This window comes from Hyperolius riggenbachi, chromosome 12 (assembly GCF_040937935.1).
Source record: "Hyperolius riggenbachi isolate aHypRig1 chromosome 12, aHypRig1.pri, whole genome shotgun sequence".
Classification (NCBI taxonomy): domain Eukaryota; kingdom Metazoa; phylum Chordata; class Amphibia; order Anura; family Hyperoliidae; genus Hyperolius; species Hyperolius riggenbachi.
Genome location: NC_090657.1, coordinates 151,653,787 through 151,680,637, shown reverse-complemented (window position 1 = coordinate 151,680,637; position 26,851 = coordinate 151,653,787). Strand labels below are relative to the sequence as shown.

Below are 26,851 nucleotides of genomic sequence, written 5' to 3'. Positions count from 1 at the left end.
AAACGACAAGTGGCTGGTTCTTTATTGAGATCGTGTTGGCTCATAAACAACATATATCTGGTGAGCGTATACCCCAGAGGGGTGGTGTGGAAGATCTACACAATTGCAGTGCAGCACGGGTGAATGCACGTTTGAACACTGGGAGCACACGAGTTGTTTAATCTTATGACAGTAATGCACTATGTTCAGCTTTTGATCTTGCAGGTATATGGAAGGTAGAAGAGGAGCGCTGTCATACATAATATTAATTGCCTTGTGGTGTAAGCCTAAAATACACCTGTCATTAGGGAGAAGCGGAGGCTGCCCTCTTGTTCTCTCTCTAACAAAATAAGGGAGCTTCATGGCTGCAAGACCCAATCTCATCTGGAGCAAGAGTGCAAGTTGGATTTTCTGGCTGTACTCTGAATTTAATGTTCTGCATACGTCTTCCAGGAGAGTGATTAAGAAAGAGTAATAGCCAGAAAATCAGCATCACAGCCATATCATTTTTAAGAGCTGGCACTATAAGGATTAAAGTCTCTGTGTTAGCAGGAGCAGGAGCTCAAATGTACTGCTGAGAGGTTCAGGTCCCAAACTTTCACCCCAGCGTTAGGATTCCTGCATGCTCATGATTATCATAGCAATAGATGCATAACGTAGATCATTGGAGTCCAAACAACATTTAATCAGACACTGTAATTGCTACAAATTTGTTCAATATCCAAATGATGTGCAATACATTGCAGATAAATCACTGTATTCAGTGGTAGGTGCATAAGGCACAATCAAACAATTGATGCAACGGTGACATAAGTTGATAAAATGAATATCCTACCATGGCTGAGGTGGGTAGCGGTGGGTGCAGGGCAAAAACGGCTAATGGCTGTTTCGCACGACGGTACTTCTGCCGAGTCTGATCCACTTTTGGATGGTGAATAAGTCTTGGAAGAAGCACCGCTACGCGAAATGGCCGTTAGGCTGCCTGTTTTTTGCCCTGCACCCACCACTACCCACCTCAGCCACGGTAGAATATTAATCTTATCAACTTAAGTCACCTTTGCATTAATTGTTTGCTTGTGACTTACGCACCTACCATTGAATACAGCAATTTATCTGCAGTATATTGCACATCATTTGGATATTGAACACATTTGTAGCAATTATAGTGCCTGATTGAGTGTTTTACTCCAATGATCTAAACTAGCATTTTTAGAAGCTGGCCAAGCTAACTCCCTAAAGAAGCTAGAAGGTAGACAGGAGGTGGACCTTCTGCTAGTCATGTGTCCAGCATAACTGCCATTGCCTAGACTTTGCCATCAAAAGCCTTGCTTCCAGTCCACCTCCTGGCTTTAGATAGACAGAAGATGACTTCACTATTAAGCCATATATAGGCACCCCAGAGATGGATGATCATCATTTCTACTAACAAGGAATAGTGAGTGACAGCAGTATTATAGAAATGTGTAGTTTAGCTGTATGATTATGATGTATCCTAATGTTTCTTGCTCTCCTCTCTCCACAGAAGATGAATTATGTGGGCCAGTTGGCGGGCTCTGTGCTGGGCCGTGTACGGGACTTGTATAAAGGTGTCAATCCAGCCACCCTGTCTGGCTCAATTGATGTGATAGTGGTCAGGCAGCCGGATGGTTCCTTCCGATCATCTCCATTCCATGTACGATTCGGGAAATTGGGCATACTGAGATCAGCCGAAATAGCGGTAAGTGTATGCATGGGGGTATGCAAATCTCATTAATGCATATGTCATGCTATTACAGCCTTAGGTTGCCATGACAAGACTGCTAAGGCTAAGCAGTATTATGGTCAGGTGTCCATGACGATTGTGTAGGTGGAACTCCAACCTAAATGTTCCTGTTTAACACTGACTACAGTGGGGAAGAGTCAGAGCTGTAGCCAAGTTTGTAATGCTTTCTGTATCTCTGTAGGAGAGAGAGAGATTTACCCTCACTTTTTACACATCCTCTAGTTGCACTGAAGTAACTCTAATTCCACCCCATGTATCCAGCCCTCCATTTCACTTACCATTACTAACTTTCTGTGTTCAGACACCCTCCTTTTCCATGGGCCATGCCTCTCTTTCATTGAAACAACAGGAAAGAAATTGAGGTGTAAGTTTTGTCCCCCACCCACATCCATCAACACTGAATTCCAGAAACCCCCATCCATGATGCGACATCCCACAATTCTATACCACAAGCATGTTTCCCAATTCATTGCCCGGAACAGGGAAGGCTGATTAGTGATTCTGACATCGGTGCCTCTCCTTCATGCCCCCAATATGATAGGGGGTGAATATTTAATGCAGAGAACCTGGCCCTCCTCCACAAAACATTGAGATCCTGTCTAGAAACCTCCAACTGATGTCTTAAGGTGCCCATACACTCGTCAGATTGGCAACAGATAGATAAGAAATGCATCTGATGATCTATCTGATGCGTTTTTAGAACATTTTTTACCAGGATAGAATTCCAATAGATTTCAGTTTGAAATCTATTGAAATTCGATCTGATGGCATTTTTTTGCCATCAGATTTCCATTAAGGCCGATGCAAACTGATAAGCAATCTCATCAGATCGACCTAAATTTTCCACCCTGCAAGTTCGATGGAAATCCATCGAAATCGGTCGAAATCGGCCGTCGATCGGTCGATTGACCAACCGATTTGCAATCGATCGATCGATCGATCGGGATCGATCGGTCGGCCAGAAAATCGGCTGAGTGTATGGGCTGCTTTAGCTGGAGCTTTAGTTTAATCTGTTAACCTGTGGTGAATATGAGGTGTGGTTTTAGAGGGGACCTTGAGCATTTCAGTACTGTAAGAACCTGACGGGCAAACCCAAATTATCACGTCCAAGTGCTTTATTCCTGTGTATAACCTAATACCAAGTCAGTAACTTTAGCAACAGACATTACTGAGCTCTCCAAAAGAATATAACAAGGAAGCACTCCAGAGAAAGATACAGGAAGTTCATTTAATGACAAAATTCTGGACATTATGTAAGTCTAAAGCCACGCTAATAAATAGTGAAATCTACAGTGTAGTAAAGAAATGTTTAAAAAGTTTGTACATTTGGTTTAACACTGCTTCATTTCCAGAAAACCTCCCCCCAAACAAACACATATAATAATAACTGTAACATTTGTATAGCACTTTTCTCCTGTCGGTCTTAAAGCTATTGAGAGCTTGGGGGAGGGGATCATTGGCACGTGATTCCTTGAGTGACATTGTTGTATTGACCTGTCATCATCCACCTCTTGGCTAGTGACATGTCTGTTGCTATGCGGTGGGACTGAGGGAGAACGTATGTGCAGTGGAGTGGATTCCTGCGGGTGGAGCTGGGAGAACAATGCGATCGTGTATCGGGGTGGGCCTTTAGCAGACATCATACAGACGCTGTACACACAATGCTCTTACTTCTGATTCTCGGCAATGGTAGAGACCAGCGTGTGTATGTACCAGTAGCTTTAGGGTGCTCGCATTAGGCCACTTTGGAACATTAAGGAACCTTGGAACATTAAGGACACAGAGTAGGTAAATGGATGCAGCCAGATCTTCTTTGTCAAAGGTGGTGTTTTTAGACAATACACTGTCCAGCCACCAAAAAAAGGGGGTGTTTGATGTTCCAGCCCTGGTGATATTGCCTGGACCACCTGTAGAACACCTCCACCTCATCCAACTTTGTGGCAAATTAACTGACTCCTCAACTTATAACCACAGGTGGCAGATTATGTCAGACCGATTAAATGAGGACCATGCATCGGGTAGAAGTTTCAAGGTCGTAACTGCGCTTATCCCATTCATCAGTTTTCTCTGGGCTAAGCACATACAGTATAACTATTACTGGACCAAACTAGGCTTCCCAAGCATACTGTACAAATTAGTAAAGGTGTAGACACCAAGACCTGGGCATGGACTATTTCATGCTCCCAGTGCAGTGTCACCTCCTGAGTAGCAGAAAGGTACTTGTGTAATTGGAACCTAACATATGGCCCAGGAACTCGCAACCAGGGCAACATTGAAGAAAACAAATCTTTAAAAGCAACTGGTATGGAAGAGATTCAACAATATGAAATAAAATAGCTGAGAATAAAAAAGTCAGTAAAAGGGTTCCCAACGCAACTACAACTGCTGCCGACACAGACAAAAGTAGTGCTAAGAAGGTCTGGGGGGGGGGGGGGAGGAGAAGTAAACAAGAGTATACAGCTCACCATGTTGAATTTCAAACATTAGCATGTTTAATACAATTTATGGGCACACTGTAGCATGCTAACTACATATCTTTCCCTGTTAAGTCAGCTCAGCTCTCTAAACACTACACCAATACAGTGTCACGATGCTTGCAGGGAGGCAGCGTTTATACTTTCTATTATTCTTAATCTTTTTTATAAAGTGCTTATATATTATACAGCGCTAAACAATATGTAGGGGAGACATTTCAACATTAATGCCACACAGTGACATTATAGTGTCCAACGATTGTACACAAAATAGCGATGTAACAATGTAGGGATAATTATAACAGATGGGTATTTAAAGGGTGCACAAGGTGACATGTTACATGATGAGATAGACAGGTGTATTGACAGTGCCAAGCACACAAATAACTGGTCTGTGTTCCTTTTTCTCTTTCTCTGCCTGAAAGATTTAAACATTAGGAATGCAATTGACAGTTTCTGCCTTGGTCGGGACTGGGTCGTACTATAGCTTATCCCTCATTGATAAGGAATTACAACCATAATACACTTTCCTCTCAGAAAATAGCTTCTGAGGCCTAGTGCACACCAAAAACCTCTAGCAGATCCGCAAAATGCTAGCAGATTTTGAAACGCTTTTTCTTCTTTTTCTGTAGCGTTTCAGCTAGCATTTTGCGGTTTTGTGAAGCGTTTTTGGTGTAGTAGATTTCATGTATTGTTACAGTAAAGCTGTTACTGAACAGCTACTGTAACAAAAAACGCCTGGCAAACCGCTCTGAAGTGCCGTTTTTAAGAGTGGTTTGCGTTTTTCCTATACTTAACATAGAGGCAGAAACACCCCTGCTATCCAAAATCTGCAGCAGCCCGGGAGTATGCGTTTCTGCAAAACGCCTCCCGCTCTAGTGTGCACCAGCCCATTGAAATACATTACCCAAGCGTATCCGCAGCCGCAAGCGGATCGCAAAACGCAGCCGAACCGCTCTGGTGTGCACTAGGCCTTAGAGAAGGAAACAGATAGCAAGGCTCAATAATTCATAGATTTTAGCTCTGGCATACTGCAATGAATGTGTCATTGAGCAGGGACAATACAAACTTAAAAATTAGATTTAAATATAAAGTTTGGTATGGATAAAAAAGTCATTTTTAGGAGAAAGAGGATAGATACAATTGTTCACCTCGTTTCCTTTAAAGTTTACCCGAGGTGGCACGGGGTTGGGGTGGGCAGATGGGATACAGAGATCCCCCTACACACACACACACACGTACACACACACACACACACACACACACACACACACACACACACTATACGTATCGCACACACACACACACACACACACACACACACACACACACACACACACACACACACACACACACACACACACACACACACACACACACACACACACACACACACACACACACACACACACACACACACACACACACACACACACACACACACACACACACACACACACACACACACACACACACACACACACGTTTGCCCAGATGCCAAACTGGTATTTGATAAGGTCCATCATGATCTCAGGTTCATTGTAAATGTGACGTGCATTCCTATTGGGTTGTAGAAAATTGCCAGGCCTTCTACACAGCCCTTTTCATATTTGGGTGTATATGCTGCCTGTCTTCAAGGATTGACCTTGCTCAGCTGACCAGCGATTTGCTCGGTGCATTTTGTTACTGAGTGTACTCAGCTTTATTAGACAGTACGGTAAGTGACTTGTGTAACCGATAAGGTTGTTCATTCTCAATTCCTAGTTGATTTTGGCATTACTTTTTAGGTGGATATAGAAATAAATGGAGAACCTGTGGACCTGCAGATGAGACTTGGGGAGAATGGGGAAGCTTTCTTCATTCACGACCTGGAGGAGAACGAGGTAAGTGACTGATGGAACTGATTCACTGATATTGATGCCAAGAGAACAATCAAGAGTAAAATGGGTGGACTATATTACATAAGAAAAATCCATGAGGTTTCATTGGATTAGGAATTAAATAAGAATTAGCACCTGTAATTTATTTAGATGGGCCTGTGGTGGGATACTGTGTACCTGTCTGATGGTAAGGCTGCACTATGGACAGCCTTACTACCTTGGCACTGACTGCTGTTACAAATGGGGCTCTATTAGTGATCCCCAGTGAGTCCTCATAGTGAGATTAGAATTTGAATATAGACTCCGCTACCCTACAAACTCCACCCACCCTTCCTTCTGACAACTACCTAGCCTCGGTACTAGTGCAGAGGGACATCATTAACATAACTAGGTGGTTACTAGAGTGCATAGGCTGCAATAGAGGCGTGGCATAGAGCAGGAGTACATGTGATATAGCTGGGAGAAGGTGTGACATACAGTACATGGGGTGTGGCTTTTGGCTAGGTTTCCAACTGGGGATCTCCAGCCAAACATTAGGACTCACTGGAGTTCAGCGGAGCCTTATTAGTGAAAGCAGCCTGTATTACTGTGGTGAAAAAGCTGTTTAGTATGCACTTCTGCACTTCTACTTTACTGGCATGCAGGGCTCTACTGCATGCCTAATATTTCTCAAAATGTCCCATTCCCCTGCTGTAGTCTTCTGTCTTATCCATGCTATGTGGATGAATCTAGAGATAAGAACAGGGAAAGTAATAACAATAGCAAAGTTTTCCAGAAAATAAATGGATTCTACTTGGAAAGATCTGCTTATCATAGCTAACGCAGGAGGTGTGAAACAACTCCATTTAAACTCCTACCAACATACATAGTATTTACTCAAGCTAAGAAGCCTTTTTTTTTTTTTTTTTTATACTATAAGCAAGTTTAAAAAGCTGCTATTGGAAAATATATTGTAGTAATTGGGGAAGGACAGGGGTTTTATTGTAGGTTAATCTTTTCATATTGTTGCTCAAATGAGTTCACAAACCATTGTCTTAACACACAGCTCGGGACCAGTTTGGGGTAAGCAGTGAACCTAGCAGTATGTTTTTGAGATTTGGAAGGAACCCAGATTGCCTGCACAAGGATCTGTGAAGAACAATAGCCACTTATTGTGTAGTATGGAAAACCAAATGGAGGTGAGATGAAAAATTACTCACAATGGTGGTCTGTCTGTCAGACAACCAATCCCAAGGCAATAGTGTAACCCCACATTCAGGTACAGGTCGCCACTCTCCAGTAATACAGATAGATGTAGAAGTACTAAGGTATAAATCAAAATTACCAGTGCACACTCCACAGGGATCAATATCTGAAAAGAAAGCACAAAGCTCCCATAGCGTAATACTGTAACTATAACTAATAAAAGGTCAGCAGCACACAGTGACCATAATATCAGAATCCTCAATCACTCAGACAGGGGCTCACCGGATAGTTGCTACCTCATACACCAGGTGGATCTAGCGCTTAGGCTGTCATCCAGACAGTAAGGATACACCGGGAACGATTCCACCGATAAAAGTTTATTCCAGCAAGCATCCACAAGGATCCATAAAAGTGTGCACAGCGCGTTACTTCTCCGGGGCACTGTAAGTTTAAACACTGCGGCCGGCGTCCCGCCAGTGAACTTTCCCAGGAGCATACAAACTACACGAGCGCTCTATGCTCCTGGGAAAGTTCACTGGCAACTATCCGGTGAGCCCCTGTTTGATTGATTGAGGATTCTGATCAGGGCCGGATTTAAGCCAAGGCCACCTAGGCCATGGCCTAGGGCACCACAGGAGCAAGGGCACCAAAGCAGCAGGCTAAACTGGTGCAACATTTGCTACAATGCAGGGAGATCAGGCGAGCACCTGACTGCGGTACTCTGCTGTCAGCCCCCTGTGCAGCAGCCACCTTGCTCTCTGTGTATGTTTGCATTGTGGCTGGCGTCTATGGACTTGGGCAGCATTGGAGACGGAAAGGAAAAGGAAACTTCTGCATTGAAGAGGAGTGGAGAAATGAGTGACACTGATGGCTGCTGGGGTGTGAGGGTGAGCTGGCTACTTATACTGAAAGGGGTGTGGGAAAAGGAGGGATTAAGGGAGTCATCTGGCTACCTGTACTGGAGGAAAAAGGGGGGGGGGTCATCTGGCTACCTATACTGGGGTGGGGTCATGAGGCTACCTATACTAGAGGGAAGGGGGGAGGGGTCATCTGGCTTATACTGGAGGGAAGGGGGGAGCGATCATCTCACTACCCATACTGAAGAGGGCGGCTGGTGACAGTGGCCTTGGGTGGTAAAGAGTACAAATCCGGCCCTAATTCTGATGTTATGGTCACTGTGTGCTGCTGACCTTTTATTAGTTATAGTTGCAGTATTACGCTATGGGAGCTTTGTGCTTTCTTTTCAGATATTGATCACTGTGGAGTGCGCACTGGTATCTTTAAAGACTGTATTTTACCCTGGAACCTTATCTACGTGCGAACCCACTATCAGTGGCGGATAACGGACTCTATGCGGTTGGCACAGTATACCTGAATGTCTGTCTATAAATCAAAATTGTCATAAAGGTGAGATGATTGACTAGCAAGTAGTCAGACTGTTTAAAAAGGAAGAGGATAAGTAATGACTTACCTCCTTAACAAAGAACGCCACAGTGTAAAGTCCAAAAAGTATTCATTGGACAAAAAAAAAAAAAAAAGATAACGAGTTTCATTGAATAAGCCTGCTTCCTCAGGTCAAATACAATGCCTGTCACAGCGGTTGAGATGACTTTTTCCGTTCAATCTCTGTGCCTTATTAATATAAATTATTATCAATTAGGCATGCAAGAAGTTTTAAATCAGGATGATACATGGAGATTGAACTGAGAAAGTTACCTCAACAGCAGACAGTAATGTTATTTTCCCTGTAGAAGCGGGTTTATCTCGTGAAATAAGACAGAGGAGTGGAGGCTGGCATTGGCGTTCAAACTCTTTATTAGAAGAAGATGAAAATGGTCACTTACAGGCAGTGAGAGGATATGCTATTAGCGGCTATGTGGGCGCGGTGACAGGAGACCCCGATAGACAACTGGTTCACAGCGCTGGCACTTGATCACTACGGAGTGCTCTCCGGGGCCCACACAGCCGCTGATAGCAACCCCATCACCGCCTGTAAGTGACCACCTTCATCTTCTTCTATTAAAGGGTTTGTACAGCAGTGTCAGCGTTCACTCATCTGGCTTATCATTGGTACATATTACTATTGGCTTGAGCACGCCTTAGACATCACTTGTGAAGATGCAAATGACACAGCAGGCAGGAATACTGTTGTCCATTTCGCTGAGAGTGTTGTAGTCTCTTCTCTCCCATTGCGCACTCTTTTCCTGTGAAATGTGGTCTGTGTTTGTATTGCAATTAATACTCTTTGGCCTTTAAACTGTGGCGTTTCTTGGCAAGGAGGGAAGTCATTACTCCTCCTTTTTAAACTTTGTATACCTCAGTTGGTGCCTCCAGCTAGCGTGATAAACATGGGGACAACATGTAAATTCCATGCAGGTGGTGCCCTGGCTGATAATTGTGTGCACAGGAACAGAATCCCATTCATGCCCTACCCAGTTCATTGTGGTTTCATCTCCATACCAGGGGATGAGGCGGGATAATCTACAGTGGGTCAGAAAGGATGGAAATTCTGTGCCCACTATCTAGCACTACATAGTGGGAGAGCTAACCACTTTGCACCATTCTCCTTCAATAAATACTGTTTTGTTTATTTTAATTAGGAACCTGGTCCATGTGACACTTTGATTCACCAAAGCCAGAGCTTTTTCTCTGCTCACAGCAGCAATGAGATACCGAAGACTTCGCCATCTGTCCAATCCTCCATGGCTACACTAGACACGCCCACTAGGAGGCAGCGATGGAGTAAGAAGGGAATGAGAGCTAGAGGGGATGAGACTTTGGGAGCACAGGAGAAAGATGGAATAGCCGTGCTGCCTTCTTGGTAAGTGACGATGATTTGTGCTGTTTCTGACTCATGGGCAGACATGTGACCCCCATAAATAGCTTGGCACGCATTTGGCCACTGATTGACTGCTACGTGGCTACAGTCCAACGCTGAGTGACGTTACTTTAATGAGCCCGTCTGTTGACATAATCCTCGGTCAACATGCTGCATGGCAACTGCCTGTTATTGAAGTGCACTGCCAACGTTTTAGTGCTCTTTAGTGGAGGTGATAATCCACCTCCTGTCTTTACAGCATGCGCTATATTTACTTACACCTTTCTTTAGAATATCTTTACATTTCTCAGATGTTTGCATGTAAAAGGTGAAGCTTGAGTTTACGTCTGAGCCGTGCTGCTCGTTAAAGTGTACCTGAATTGGATTTTAGTTTGCTTTAATAAACATGCCCGGGGAAGGCTTATTAAAAGCTCTCCTAAACCGCCTTACTTTTATTTCCATAATTATTTACCGTACTGCCTGGTGCCCGAGGCAAAAATCCCCAGAAGAAGGTCTGATGCTCACTTAAAAGCTGAACTGAACTACCATGTACGCCAAAAGCTGAACTTCCACGGCTCCCTGCCCATCTTCCCTGAGAACATCCATGTGAGGGAACAATTTCACTAGGTGGGCATGGATGGGAGAGACAAAGGTGAATTTTATGACCACTTGTTGTGTCTGCTGGGAATTTTTTGTTTTTTTTGTGGAACTTTATTTGAAGGATACCCGACCCAGGTAAGACTATTTAAGGCAAACACAGAGGTAAAGTCATGCTGGATACACATACCTTTGTGCGTTCCCCTGTTCCCATAACCACTCGAAAAATGTGACATTTGGCTAAAGTAAAATTTTAAGACACGATTACTGTGATGTTCCCTCCTATCACCCTCCTATTCCACGCTCCATTTGTTCCAGAATGACTAGGGCAGCGCCGTATCGGGCCTGCATATGCTGTGAATCCTATTGAAAGCATCAATCGGACAGAATGGAAAATGGATCGATTTTCAGAATGGATTTCCTGCTGGAATCTATTGTAAATTGCTGTGCAGTGTATAGTAGGGAATCGATTCTTTTTTTATAAAGGAATCGATCGTTTAGGAACATTGGGTGGAAAGCAGTGTATAGCCTGCTTTAGGTTGATTAAGGGTGGGGCAAGAGCAGCAGTCAGTTAGCGGTCCATAGCTTTGCATTGAATGCTGCTGTGTGTGTTAGGAACCAATTCCTCTCTGAAAAAATTCCGATCAGAGACTCAATCGCTTTGCCACATGGGGTTGCAATCTATAAGTGTATGGGTTACCTCTGGGGAACTGTGCACAACTGGCATGTTTAATTTGTACATACCGTATATACTTGCATATAAGCCGACCCACATATAAGCCGATCCTACAACTTTTCACTTAGAAACCTGGAAAAAGTGATTGACCCGCATATAAGCCCTACCCCCCCAAGTGTAGCCCTCTTCACAGTATAAATGCCAGATGTTCCCCCAGTATTAGGCAGCTCCCCTCTCTATATGTCCCCAGTATGAGGAAACAACCCTCCCTTTCGCAACATGTGTTAATGCAGAATCATGAGTAAGGTGATAGGATGACTGCCGACCTGCTTATTGCCTGGTTATGGTGGCTTGGGTGAAGAAGGGAGCAGCGGCATGATGGGCAATTTACCTCTCCATCCGCATCGTTTGTCAGCTCAGCAGCACCTGGGATCCTCTTGCCTCTGTCTGCATCATGTGTACACTCAGTGCCTGAGATCCCCCTGCCACTCTGTCCGCATGGCTGTGTTCGCATCATGTGACAGGGATCCCCTCGCCGCTCTCCGCATGGCTGTGTCCGCATCATTTGCCAGGGATCCCTTCGCCGCTTTCTCCGCACGGCTGTGTCTGCGTCATGTGCCTGGATCCCCTTGCCGGTCCGTCCTGCACACTATGTTATAGGTGCCACTAGATGTCGTCATAGATTTGAGACACAGGAATGCGGACAAGGAGGCAAGGGGATTCCCGACACGTGACGCGTACAAAGCCTTGCGGATAGAACCGAGTGGACTAAGTGCGCACAGAAAGGCAAGGGGATCCCCGGAACTGAGCCGATGTGCAAAATGAGGCAAGCGGATCCCCGGCACTGAGTGGACTAATGGATGCAGAGAGGTAAAGGGATCCCATACATTGCACATGCTCTCTCCTCCACTGAAGCCAGCATAACCAGGCAGCAAGCAGGTCAGCAGTCATCCTATCGCCCTACTAACGATGTTGCAAAGGAGGGAGGGGGGGCACATACACAGCGGGGGGCATGAGCACATACATACTACACAAGTTGACTCACATATAAGCCGAGACCCCCACTTTTGGGGCACTTTTTTGGGGTCAAAAATTTGGCTTGTATGCGAGTATATACAGTAATAGTTATCTGAACATAGTAGGAAGTGGAAGTTTTCCAGCTAAGGATTTTTACTGTGAGCTCCTGGCAAAACAGTAATACCTATAGCAATAAAATTAAGAAGGTTTTGGAATGCCTAATACTGTTTTTAATTACGCTAATTAAAATCCACTTCTAGGCACACATTAAGGTTCAGACAGACACAGGTAAACATTTGACAGAGCAGTGAATGTAAATGGACAAAATTGTGGCTGATTCATCAAGACAGGTGCAATGGAAACTGGAGCAACCAATCAGAATGCTTATTTCATTTAACAGCTGTAAGGATTGTCTGCTCTGGGCTCCATTAATGCTGACTTTTCCTTGCCCTTATATGGATGAATCATCACTAAGTTTGCAGCTTTTAAATTGTCCGTCAAACTTTGTACCAGCTGTAAAATTCTGCTATTGAGAGAAACTCAATACTTTAAGTTTGGTCCTATACACTGCAATGATTAATGGCAAGCAATATTTAGTTCACTTACCTTGTCTTTAGATGCATATAAAACGAAGATATACCACAGTGTATCTCAGGGCTGTGGAGTCGGAACCGGCGCCATTTTGGGTACCTGGAGTTGGAGCCGGTGGTTTCATAAACTGAGGAGTCTGAGTTGTAGTCGGAGGATTTTTGTACCGACTCCACAGCCCTGGTGTTTCTAACAAAATACTGATTTAGCCTGCTGTAAAGATCACTGCAAAGGGCTCAGTCAGGTGTGCAGCAGTTGTGGCGTTCAATTTACTGACGCCCAATGAACCCCCAGCTGGTCACCCCATGTAAAATATGGGTACTTATCCGTTAGCCGGGCGCATCCGGCAGGTGGCGCTGTTGTAGCGAATTTCATTCATGCTTAGTTAACGTTAGTGCTGTGTCAATGGAAGCGCCGCAGGTGGCGCTAATTACATTGATACGGCACATAACAATAACAGTGTTAATGGGAACTAATATGTATTTCAAGTGGCCGGAACTGTTACTTAATGCAATTAAAATGAAGGCGGCGGCAATGTAACAGATGAAGCCGCCGCCTTCGTCTGTTCTTCGTCTTCTTCTCCCCCTTTGCCCTCCTCTGGCTTTTATACAATGCTGGCAGCTGGGGGGGACACGCGTCTCCCCCCAGAGTCGTTCGTCGCAAGAAAACAAACAGGATTCCCTTCCGCGACGAACGACTCTGGGGGGAGACGCATGTCCCCGCAGGCTGCCAGCATTGTATAGAAGCCAGAGGAGGGCAAAGTGGGAGAAGAAGACGAAGAACAGACGAAGGCGGCGGCTTCATCTGTTAAATTGCCGCCGCCTTCATTTTAATTGCATTAAGTAACAGTTCCGGCCACTTGAAATACATATTAGTTCCCATTAACGCTGTTATTGTTATGTGCCGTATCAATGTAATTAGCGCCACCTGCGGCGCTTCCATTCACACAGCACTAACGTTAACTAAGCATGAATGAAATTCGCTACAACAGCGCCACCTGCCGGATGCGCCCGGCTAACGGATAAGTACCAAAATATGTTCCCCTTGGGCCCATGGTAAGTGTTGCAGGTTCACCTGTCCGCTTGTGCGCTTCCTCCCATGTCCCACATCTTTCTTCATGGCCATCGGGGGCACGTGTAGCATGTGACACTGCCACATGTACTGACGTCGTGACACAGATAGTACGCCAGGTAAATGGTCAGTATCAGGAACATGCTGATCTCGCACCTGATCTGCCACAAACTGCACAGTGTATGCCTAACATAGCCTTTGACATTCTTTAATTATAAAACAGCTGCTGTAGCACCCTTCTACGCCTATGGCAATTTTATTACCAAAATAAATTTTCCCTATAAACTGTAAAAACAAGCTTGCCTTGGCAACATTGTGATGGTTTGTTTACAGTCCAGTAGCATTTATTCATGCACACTGTGATCGCCATTCATTTGCTCTCAGTGCACAGCCGGCTGTGCACTGATTCCAGGTCATTGGAACTGGGCTCCGAATATACCAGTCAAATAAAACTGCCTACCTTTGTAAAAGTGCACAGCAAGCCAGATATGCTTCTGAAGCAATATAAACATATAAGGTGGCCATACACTGGCCCGATTCGCCGCCGTTTCAACAGCAGATTCACTGGGATCGAATCTCCTGCCAATCGTTCGCGCTACACGGCGAATTTCGATCCTTTTCGTCCGATCCCGTCGATCGCTCCGTGCGGAAAATTAGCGGCGATCGCCCGCGGGTAGGAAGCGCGTCGCTAGCGGCGTTCGAGTACCCGACGACCGACGCAATAGAGCCGCATACATTACCTGCTCCGCCGGCACGTCTACGCCCGGTCACCGCTGCTCCGTGTCCGCGCTGGTCTGGTCTCCGGCATGCTTCAGTTCCTCCTGCCCGGCAGGAAGTTTAAACAGAGGGCGCTCTACTGTTTAAACTTCCTGCTGGGCAGGAAGAAGTAAAGCATGCTGGACCTGGAGACCAGCACGGAGACGGAGCAGCGGTGACAGCGGGGAGCAGGTAATGTATGCGGGCGGGGGGAGCGGCGGCAGCACCACCACCACAACAGATTGTGAACGGTTTCAGGCTGAAATCGGTTCACAATCTGTTTGCAGTAAAGGTAGCCATACGATCCCTCTCTGATCAGATTCGATCAGATAGGGATCTGTCAGTTGGTCGAATCTGATGGCAAATCGACCAGTGTATGGCTAAAGAGTGGTTCATAAGATCTCATTCAAAATTCAAACTCTGCATTTAAGATGCATTCAGAGTGCTTCAGAAATGCAGCTTAACCACTTCAGCCTACAGCGTCGAAAATCTTAAGCATCCGAGCAATGTTCACCTCCCATTCATTCGCCAATAACTTTATCGTTACTTATCACAATTAATTGATCTATAGCTTGTTTTTTCCGCCACTAATTAGGCTTTCTTTGGGTAGTACATTTTGCTAAGAGCCACTTTACTGTAAATGCATTTTAACAGGAAGATTAAGATAGAAATGGAAAAAAATCATTATTCCTCAGTTTTTGGCCATTATAGTTTAAAATTAATACATGCTACAGTAATTAAAACCCATGCATTTTATGTGCCTATTTGTCCCGCTTATTACACAGTTTAAATTACGTCCCTATCACAATTTATGGCGCCGATATTTTATTTAGAAATAAAGGTGCATTTTTTCAATTTGCGTCCATCACTATTTATAAGCTTATAATTTTAAAAAAATTAGGATACTCTCTTGACATGTATATTTAAAAAGTTCAGACCCTTAGGTAACTATTTATGTAGTTTATTTTTTTTTTTAATTGTAATTTTTTTAATTTTTTTTTAAATACAAAAATGTATTTGGGTAATTTTAGTTTGGGAGGTAAATAGCTAATTTTAGAAGTAATATAATGTATTTTTTTTATTTAATTTAGGTATGTGGGTGCAGTTTACTATTTGGCCACAAGATGGCCACATTCAAAAAATTCCTAGATGCGAACGATCTCGCATCTAGGAACTATAAGAAGAAGGTGATGTTTCCTGGGGGCAGAAATACCGCGCTCTCTGATGACAAAACGTCGGCATTTCTGCCGGAGACTTAGATCGGTGAATGGGAATTATATTCCCATTCACTGATTGGGGGGGCAGCGGGAGCGCGCCCGATCGCGCGCCCGATCGCGCGCACCACACGGCTGCAGCAGCAGTGCCCATCTGGACGGATATATCTGTCCAGATAGGGCGAATACAAAAAAAGAAACATTCATTTTTGCAACCCCTTCCATTTTTATTTATTTATTTATTTTGTATTTATATAGCACAGATATCTTCCACAGAGCTTTACAGAGTATTGCATATAGTCTTCAGGGGGTCTTCCGATCTTAATTCCTACCATCATTTGTCCATCATAGTCTAAAGCAGTGGTTCCTAACCTGGGGTTGAGTCAGTCTCAGGGGCTTGGCGGACATGGGGTTGCATGTCCATTCTGTTCAGTAAATATTCATTGAATTACCGGTATGTTTTTGTGTGACATTCACGTTTGTTTTTTTGTCTTTGAACACAGTGATTTTATGTACTGATGAATGGTTAATTTTGTGAACTAAAAAAATATACAAAATAATATATGACTATGTCCACACTGGTCTGTTGCAGATTGGATCCGTTTTACACGGATCTGTTTTTCTAAACTTTTTTTTTCCTTCCCCGGTTTTTCCTACAAATGATATTTTTGTAGCATACGTTTCCAGCCCGTGGAAACGTATGCCTAGCCATGGGGGAGAGGCAGCCGCCATGCTGGAGGGGTATAGCAGGCAGGACGGGGGTGGCAGCGGTCACCGGGGAGGGGGGACGTCCCCCCCCTCCCTCACCTGGGTCCCCATCCCCACTACATCTCCAGCTAGTTTCCACAAAACTTGTTACAATGTATACATAGCTTCCAACTGTCCCCATTTTGGAGGGACAGTCCCTCTTTGGGAGCCCTGTCCCTCTTTCCTTCTCATTTGACCCTTTTTCAGGACTTTGTCCCTTTTTCTATGTAAATATTTATATTTCTCTACTAAAAAATGTGTTTGATTGACTCTTAACTTTATTCCCAACCTTTAAATTGACATATTACTAATTTTAAAATGTTAAAATGAAGGAAAAATGAACCAGGATAGAAAGGACCAGTGTGGTTTGAGTTATAAAACAACATATTTTTCTTATGAAATCTTTATGGTATGCGTGAATAGGGGTGTGATGGGGGCTTGATCAGGTTGGGAGGTATGTGTATAGCAGGGAGTGGGGAGCTTACCTACTCCTTCGGTTCACGATCTGGTTCTTTTTAATGAATCGATTCATTGAAAAGAGCCAAATTTCCCATCACTACTTGTTACTGCCTGCAATGCCGCCATCTATACTTCAGAGGGCAGCATTGCAGGCAGTGGCTCCTAGTGATGAAAAGTTTGGCTCTTTTCAATTAATCGATTCATTCAAATCGATTCATTAAAAAGCACTGGATCATAAACTGAATGAGTAGGTAAGTAGGTAAGCTCCCTGCTATACATTGTAACAAGTTTTGCAAATTAGCTGGAGAGGTAGCAGGGATGGGACCGCTGCCACCCCCGTCCTGCCTGCTATCACCCTCCAGAATGGCGGCCCCCTCTCCCACCCCCCAGGCTGTGACACAGCAACGGATCCTTTTCTGTGTCAAAATTTGCCTGTGTAGAGGGAAATCCGTTTTCCCATTGCCTGCCACTACCCCTGCGTGTATCAGGGTCCAGATCCATTGCGTGAAAATGCAGCAGATCCGGACCTTCAGTTCAGGTTTTGAAAACGGGTCCCCGCAAACGCAGACGGATCCGTTTTTTTCTTGGGTGAAGACGGCTGCTATTTTTAACATTGCTATCCGTGGCTCTGTTTTTAATCAGGGCTGAAAAACGGAGCCACGGATACGTTTCCGGACCTAGTGTGAACCAGCTCTTAATCTACATTTTGAAGTTGACAAAGGAGGTAGGAGCTGTAGGTTTGTTCTTAACCTGAATCTGTTCTTAAGTTAAAACACTGTGCCATCTCTGTCCCCTGTACATCCTTTATGCCCCCCCCCCCCCCATGCCTCCAGTGTCCCCCTCTGTGTCACCTCTTTTCAACCGTGTCACCTCTGCCCTCCACTGTTTTATCTCTGCCCCCCTGTGCCCTCAGTGTACTGCAGGAAAATGTCATTTTACCGGTTTAAAAATCATTTTTTCTTTCAATTTTTTTAAATCAATTTTCTCAAACCTACTATACAAGGTCTTTTTGAATAAAAATGTTTTTCTCTTGTTCCTACATATTCAAAGTTCACATTTTCAGGCCGATTGTATCGGCGAGTTCGTAAGCCAGATGTTTGTAAGTAGGGGACTACCTGTATATATGCACCTCAAGGCCAGTTTTAGGGGAAGCCAGTTATCTTAGCTGTATGTTTATGGGATGTGGGTGGAAAGTGGAGTGCCCAGAAGAAAGCCACTTAAACACTGAGAAATCATACAGTTCCATGCAGACAGTATCTTGGCACAGATTTGAGCTGGGGACCCAGCGCTGCAAGGTGAGCGTGCTATCAACTTCATAATTTATGATGTTAGATTGACAGTGTGTCAATCAAAATTCTATCTATTTTATCCTAGTGCCATATTTTCCATAGAACTTAGTTAGATTAAGGGAAGTTTGAAATAAAGTGTGGTGATGGGGTGATTAGCATTACTTACCTACAGTATGTTGTCCTGGAATGCATTGCGGCAGTTGGAGTAGCGCAACACTCACGGGAGTTACAAAATGGGTCTCTGCCTGGGGAAGATGGCGGATCCCATGCAGAAAGGGGGCAGGTCCAGATTGCTGGAAAGACCACAAGGCCCGGACCCTGGGCGGCCTCAGCAACTTGGACATGGAAGAAAGGTTGCTACATGTGAAAGAGGAGGCTGAAAATAGGATCACATGAAAAAGGGAAACTGATACTCAAGGTAGCTGTTGATGGAAGAAAGGGGCTGCTGTACATGGGTGATACACATGGAAGCAGGGCTTGCACATGGAATGGGAGGGCTGCTGCTGCACAAGAAACGTGAGCCACAACAGACTTAGGGGCTCAAAAAGTATAAATTCGGCCGGGGGGAGGGGAAGAGGAGCGGACCAGCACCCATAAGGAAGTAGTACCAATCACCCCAACCCCTGCTCCCCCATAAAGGGGTGCTTTTATATATTTTCAAGTTTCGGTGCCTGGGCCCTTTAAGTTTAGACTTGAGACACATTACACTTCTGCACAATGCAGCCGCCCCAGGCTGACCAAAGTACTCCCAGTAAACTGTCCTATTATTTCATTGTGGACTTACAGTCCTGCAGCTAGGTGAGATTTTGTTTTCATAATTTAGATAACATCCATATTTTGAAAGGAAGAATTATATTTTTGCATGGAGCTCTGCTTTTAAATGTTTTCTTTTTCAACAATAAAACTTAATTACAAATTTCAAACAGATTAAAAACAGGTTACCAAGCATAAGCAGAGTATAAAGTGAACATCATGTTGGGTGATTAGGGTTGAATCAGCACTTAATCACCATTATTGAGTCACCATTAATTGAAGTTAGCTAAAGCCACCTTTCGTAACGCCCAGGCCAATTAGTTTAATATGCCAGGTGAGTCACAATTCACGCAGGGATTGAATCAGAATAAGAAAACAGAATCAGAAATCCTTTATTCACCGAATACCATGGTTGTCGTACCTGGAATTGATTGCGGTACACATCACAATTGACAACAGAACAAGCAAGACAATGGCACAGAGACAGAACAGCGTACGATAGCAGTAGAAGTAGGCAGACTAATACATGTAGGTAGATATGCACAGCATTTGAATGGAGCATGATTGGGCAGATAAGACATTGTAAAACAGACAGAAGACTGGGCAGACAGTCATACAAGACCCTGTAGGAGACCCCAGGAGAAGTGCTGCTGGGAAAGTGTCTTGCACCTGAGTGGTGCTTGGAGGGGCCAGGCAAGCGCTGGGGGACATTACTGTCCAGTTTGTGGGTTTCCGCAGAGGGGTAGTCCTGGTGGGGGAGTGCTGGAGTTCAGCCGGAGGCCAGCCTGAGGGAAGAAGGTGCTTCTGCGCCTGGTGGTTCTAGCGTGGATAGCCCTGTAGTGGCGGCCCAGTGGAAGTAGCTCAAAAAACTGGTTGCCCGGATGGGAGGGGTCTCGTGAGATCTTGGTGGCTCTTGTCATCCATCTGGTTGAATTGAGAAGGTCGACAGCTGGCAGGGTTGATCCAATGACCCTTTCCGCAGCCCCAATCACTCTTTGGAGCTTGTACCTGTCGCTGCCGGAAGCACCTCATGATGGATGAGCAGAGGATTGACTATGGTAGTGGTGTAGAAGGTGCTGAGCAGTTTGCGTGGCATCCCAAATTTCTTCAGCTGTCGCAAAAAGAATAGCCTCTACTGTGCCTTCTTTTGGATCTTAGTGTTGTTGTGCTCCCATTTTAGGTAGGTGTAAATGGTAGTGCCGAGGAAATGTACATCTGAAACCCTGGAAACTACTATCCTGTCTATAAGAACAGAGTGGAGTGTGCAGGGGTGTTTCTGGAACTCTATGATCAGCTCGGTTTTTGACGCATTGAGGACGAGCTTATTGTTCTTGCACCAGCTGCATATTATTTCAGTCTCTTTGCAATAGGCGCTCTCCCCATTTCCATCAATGAGGCCGATGATGGTTTTGTCATCTGCGAACTTGTTAATTTTGACAGAGCCCATGGATGAGGTACAGAGTTTTGTGTACAAGGAGACCGGGAGCGGGGACAGAACACACCCCTGAGGAGCTCCTATGTCTGTGGTTCTCTCGTCACATAAGCAGTTTCCAAGTTTAACTCTCTGTGTCCTGCCTGTTAGGAAGTTTTTGATTCGGGGAACACAGAGTGTGGTCTATCCCAAGTTTCCCAAGGTTATCGATTAGGATGGCCTGGCAGACGGTATTGAAGGCCGAGCTGAAATCTAGGAACAGGATCCTGACGTAGGAGTTGGGCCTGTCCAGGTGTTCCGTGATGTACGCTAGGCTGATGTTGATGGCATCGTCCACAGATCTGTTTGCCCTATACTCAAATTGTTGTGGGTCAAGGAGGGCATCGTTGGAGCGCTTCAGATGGTCGAGGACTAATCGCTCAAAGCACTTCATGATAGTTGGGAGTGAGCACTACAGGTCTGAAGTTAAGTTCCGTGATGCCCGTTTATTGGGGTGTCACGGAATAGCCGTGAGAAACGCAGGTGAATCTAGAGAATTCACAGTCGCTTTCCTGATCGCTCCCTGTCGGATCTGAGCAGTCGTGCAAGCGATCCGAAAATGACATTTTGTGTTATTTTAAATCCAGAGATATGTTCCCCTGTGAGCCAGAGCAGTCCCCTCACCCCTCCGGAATGTCGCACGTGGCTGGACTCCCTGCAGGGCCCAGCTCATTCCCCCTACAGCAGATGTCCCCATGAAAAGGACCGGGAAACTGGCTCCACAGGGGGGCCATAGAAAGCCAGCCGATCCGGCACCGAGCATGGGCCATAAGGAAAGCATGGGTGATATGATTTCCTGTCGGCATACGAAAACCGTATGTCGCACAGCTATACAATTCATATCGTCTTGTCCGGTAAAATCTGGCCATCGTGCTGATATGAAATTCCTTGGGATAGACCGTCCGGTTATCGAGATATGAATCTTCTCAGGCTTAGCTGGCTTAGCCGTGTCTGATGTCATATTAATCTGTATTTTCCAACAAGTCTGAAGCTGTTACCCCCCTAAATATAACGTGTATGGTTCAGGAGTTACAGCATTTCATAAGTTTAGCCCTAAAATCTCTCAGAGGGAATGAACTGTCATTGGTGGGTGACTCAGAGGGGCCGGCATTGCCACACCCCCAAACCAGCTTCATCAAAAGCACCTGGCCAGCAGGAGGGCATCAATTCCTCCCTTTACCATCTTCATGACACACGGCCACTATGAGGAACAAGTGGTGGCCATCTTGACAGAGCTGAAACAAAGGACATCCTCCATTTTGTTTGGATTTTAAATCTTGCTGAACTTTACTCTGAAACAAAGAATTCTGCTGAACTCTGATTGAAACCAAGAACTTTATGATTTTCCCACAAGTACATATTTCCACAAACCATAAGTATTTTCTTCCTTTTTATTTCATACTGGCTATTACTGTTTTAATAATTGTGATTTTAATAATTGTCTGTATATATTAATTATTTATATTGCGTGAATAAACGACTTCCTCCAAGTCATTCACTGTCCGCTACCCTGCTTATCAGCACACACAGGAGTGATCCCGGGTCTCTGAAGATACGCTACTGTTTGTTTGTTGTTGGCTAGACAGCATATCGTGTGTTTAACCGTTTTATTCGCAGAACTAGTCAGTTAGTGGGCTCCACGGTCCCATGGTAACCGCGGTGGTGGCAGTTTACTCTGAACCAGTGGGTGAAGTTGTAATCACCCGTGTCTCACAGGCTCCCTTCTGAGTTGTCTGCGGCTAATTCTTAACGGTTCCTGCGCATTGACTGCGACCAGAGTTCGCACGATCTGTGCGCTGGCACCGTTTAGAAGGCTAAGTGCGGTCAGCCACTAGGGCTCCTGTGACATGGGGGAAATGGGATGATTGTGGATTTTTTGAGACAGGATGGAACTTTGCTGTCTGCTAGGGATCTGTTGTAAATGGAGGAGAAGACAGGGGTTAGCTGGTGCATGCAAGATTTCAGGCATTTTGCTAAAACTCCATCCGGGCCTGTGGCTTTCCTTAAGTTAAGCTTGCACAGGTGTTGCAAGATGTCCGCTTCTTGGACAACGAGCGGTTCTGAAACAACATGGCTCATCAGGGAAGATGGGGGAGAGGGGAGGAGCTGTAATTGACGTAAAAGCCAGAGACCTGAGCTGCTTGGACTGTTGGTCGAATCTGCAGTAGAACTCGTTTAGCTCCTCAGCTAGTTGGATGCTCAGGGCCACGTGTTTAGCTTTGAAGTTCGTGGCTGCCCCGAGGCCCTTCTAGACTTCCTGATGAGTCTTGGACTGGAGGCTGGATTCCAGCTTCTTAGCGTAGGCCTTTTTTGCGATTCTCAGTTCTTGGTTCAGGGAGTTTCTGGCTGCCCTGAACTCTTCCTTGGTCCCAGACTTGTGCGCCTTCTCTTTGATCTTCTGGAGTCTGCGCAGTTTGCCATTGAACCAGGGCTTATGGTTGGGAAAGACTCTGAAGGTCTTGGATGGGATACATGACTCTTCACAGAAACTGATGTAGGAGGAAGTGTTTTCTGTCCATTCTTCCAGGGTGGGTGCTGCCAGGGCCGCCCAGTCTGTGTTGTTGAAGCATGCCTGAAGTTCCAGTTTTGCCTCTTCCGTCCATTTTCTAACAGTCCTGATGGTTGGCTTGGTTGGCTCCAGCTGCCTTATGAAGGTTGGGATCAGGTGGACTAGGTTGTGGTCAGAGTTCCCCAGGGTCATTAGGAGCATTGATTTGAAAATGAAATCGGCTAGTAACTTATGTGTGATGCAGGGTGACTGCAAATGCATCAGGAATAGAAAGGACAGCTGAATTGAGAAGAATACGGAGGCTGCCATATTTATGTTCTTTTAAACAAAACCAGATGCCTGGCATCCTGCTGATTTATTTGGCTTCAGTAGTGTCTGAATCACGCCAGAAACAAGCATGCAGCTAATCATGTCAGATCTGACAATAATGTGAGAAACACCTGATCTGCTGCCTGCTTGTTCAGGGTCTATGGCTAAGTATTGGAGACAGAGCATCAACAGGACAGCCAGGCAACTGGTATTGCTTAAAAGGAAATAAATATGGCAGCCTCCATATCCCTCTTCTTACAACTGACCTTTAAAGTACACAGATTAAAATCCCTTATCTGAAACATTCTTATTTCTAGCATGGGAGACAGGAGGTGCCCCAAAAAGTCCATGGTGTTCTACACTAAGACATTTGTAACCTGACCTGTGGAAGTGGGTTAGACCTGTGAAACGCGTTGTCTTTTTAATGTCCAATAAAATTGTGCTTTTTGTTATCCCAATCCTCACTCGAGGCGAGCCTTCTTTTACACTGCAAATTGCAATTCTGATTTGCGATTCTGATTTTCACTGTATGCTAGCAACACAAGAAGAAAAATGCAGCATGCAGGACTTTTTTAAATCGCATCAAAAATTGCAAATGGGAATAGCACGTAGCGTAAAAGAGATGAATGAATTATATCAAATGCACAACTGCAAAGGTAGTGGAACCCTGTCCAAATGGACTAATTAATGTTAATGCTCAAAAAGCTAAAATTAATTATCAATCACTTAATTCCACATGCACCATGCCAACGATTAAATATGCAAATTAATTCAAAAGTAATTGGCTCTTGGGTGCATGTGTTATGAGTGGCTTGATGGTGTACTGGTTAAGGGCTCTGCCTCTGACGTAGGAGACCTGGGTTCAAATCTCGGCTCTTCCTGTTCAGTAAGCCAGTAATTCAGTAAGGAGCTCTTTGGGCAAGACTCCCTAACACTGCTACTGCCTACTGAGTGCGCTCTAGTGGCTGCCTCGCAAGCGCTTTGAGTCCGACAGGAGAAAAGCGCTATACAAAAAAAGGAATGATTATTATTATAAACACACAATTTGATTAATTATGCAGTCTACTTTATAATACAATTTGGGGAACCTCCTCTCACCCATCCCAGTCTTTTCCCTAGGGGGTCCTCCCCTGTTGCATTCATCCAGTGGTTTGTTATTGAACAGTGACCGACAACATTACAAAGAGGATCTGTTGACAAATCTGGGTGGAGACGGAATTCTACACTTGCTCACTACTCTCAGGCCCGGATTTACATCACAGGAGCCTATAGGCACAGATTTCCTGGCACGCGAAACCCACAAACCCCTGCTAAATCGCACCGCAAGTGTGCTGGCTGACCCAGCTGTTACTTCTCCCTTATTCTTCATAGGTACAGGTGTCCCTTAGCATTAGGTAGCCAGCTAGTGGTGCCCCCGGCTGAAGGGAGATCTTGTCAGTGGAATGCCAAGAGCCAGGTGACTAAACTCTCATTTATGCTCTGCTCAGGACTCTGCATAGGGAAGGAGGGAGGTGCTAGGGGAGGGGAGTGAGCCGCCCGTCCATCATCAGACGCCTGTAGGCACGTGACTACAGTGCCTTATGATAAAACCGTCCCTGACTACTCTGGTTGTCTTTAGCATCCCAGTCTTGTAAGTAGTATTTGTGTTAGCTTACTTTACCATTTTAAATACTACACTATATTGGCACTCCTTGTGCTCTCTGTCTTTTCTTTCCCCTGGTTCCTGGAGTTAATTGATTGAAGTTCATCCACCGGACACACACACACTTCTTATGTCTGTGCTGTCGGGGATTACAAACTTTTCCTTCACCTGTGCTATTTTGACAAAAAAAATGCAAGGGAGCTTTGAACCTAGAAATTGAATCCTAATAACAACTATAAACTCATAGAACAATAAGGTAATTTCAAGTGCACTGCAGACACTTCAACTACAGGTGATGCCCTCCTATATTGGGCCAATTGTCTACACCTCAAGGCGAGGATAGTGAGGTGCACATATTAAATAAAGAAGGAAACAAGTTTGTAATGAAACGTACACACATAGAAGGATGTCACCCTACAGGGATCTGGACCCGATCCCTCAGATGACATCACTGGGCCAAGACTGTACAGATGTGTAGTTAGCATGTAGGCTAATGGTGTTTTCTGTTGCAATGCGGGGGTGGAGGCCCAATGTAGCAGCACAGGTGTGATGGCGGGTAGGGTGAGAGGGGAGAACAAAGCTATTGGCCGCTCTATTGCTTGGCGAATTGCTGGCCTGGGCGGTGATCAGGAGTCGGGGGCTGCTGTACACACAATATCGGCAGATGTTGTCGTTATTGGCCAACTTTAATCTATCATGTGTACGGGCCTTTAGAGTCATGAGAGAGGCCATCTATGTCACAATGGAGCCATCTTGTCTTGTATTGTCCTCTTAAAGCAGGGCAGAGCAGGAAGTGGAAGTATACAGTGATCCCAGTGTCTGCAGCCATATTTAATCTATAAAAATTACATTATGCACTGATGTATTTCCTACAGTGCATGCGGAACACTACAGAATTACCACAACTGGAATACAAATACCACAAATGAGCACACATCTGTAAGTAAGTCTGTTCCAACATCTTGTGAGCAAACAGGATTGAAGCTTAACGAAGTCTATACAGCCGAAAGCTTGCTTACGATTATTCTTTTAAGTTAGCCAATAAATGGTATCATCCTGATTCAAAACTTCTTGCTATCCTTAAGTAAACAATAAAATTCCTCTCATATAACATAAATTGATATAACGTACTTTAAAGTATGTTTCTTATGACTCAACTTAGCACTCACACAGGCAGCAATAAAAAAACACTAAACATCCTTGAATTCAATTGGAAACAAACAATTTCAAAATAAATAACTAACATTCAATTGCAAACAAACAATTTCAAACTAAATAACTAATACACACACACACACACACACACACACTATAAACAATATGAAACCTATCCCTTTCGCTACTAAGCACTGAAACAGCACTTGATCTATACACTGTAGCTTATCCACTAACACAATATACTTAACTCTTAAGGAAGCCAGCATTTATGTAAACACTGAAAATACACAATCATTTACAAAAAACTTTTTTTCCTAAACATCATGTTCACACACAAAACCTTTTGAGGCCTAGAACCCAGTAGCAAACACTTTTTTATAAGCTCTTGTGATTTGTAAAGCTCTTGCTAATGTTATGCTATGGGTGAATTAAAAAAAACAAAAACGCAACCCTCAAGTGGGATCAAATCCATAGCATTACATTAGCAAGAACTTTTC

General features: G+C 44.6%; 2 protein-coding genes across 7 annotated transcripts in view; one reads left to right on the top strand and one right to left on the bottom strand.

The window, feature by feature from the left end:
* Window positions 1-26,851, top strand: part of LOC137541486 (phosphatidate phosphatase LPIN3-like) — a 138,263-nt gene that overhangs the window by 52,768 nt on the left and 58,644 nt on the right. For all 4 annotated transcript variants that reach the window (XM_068262792.1, XM_068262794.1, XM_068262793.1 and 1 more), the window contains exons 2-4: window positions 1,502-1,696; window positions 6,003-6,098; window positions 9,881-10,101. In XM_068262792.1, coding sequence (XP_068118893.1) covers window positions 1,505-1,696; window positions 6,003-6,098; window positions 9,881-10,101 — 509 coding nt within the window. In that variant the 5' untranslated portion in view covers window positions 1,502-1,504. The remainder of the gene's footprint in view (window positions 1-1,501; window positions 1,697-6,002; window positions 6,099-9,880; window positions 10,102-26,851) is intronic.
* LOC137541488 (myosin regulatory light chain 2, smooth muscle major isoform) overlaps window positions 1-26,851 on the bottom strand; it is a 183,536-nt gene that overhangs the window by 102,102 nt on the left and 54,583 nt on the right. The gene's annotated exons all lie outside the window — the stretch shown is intronic.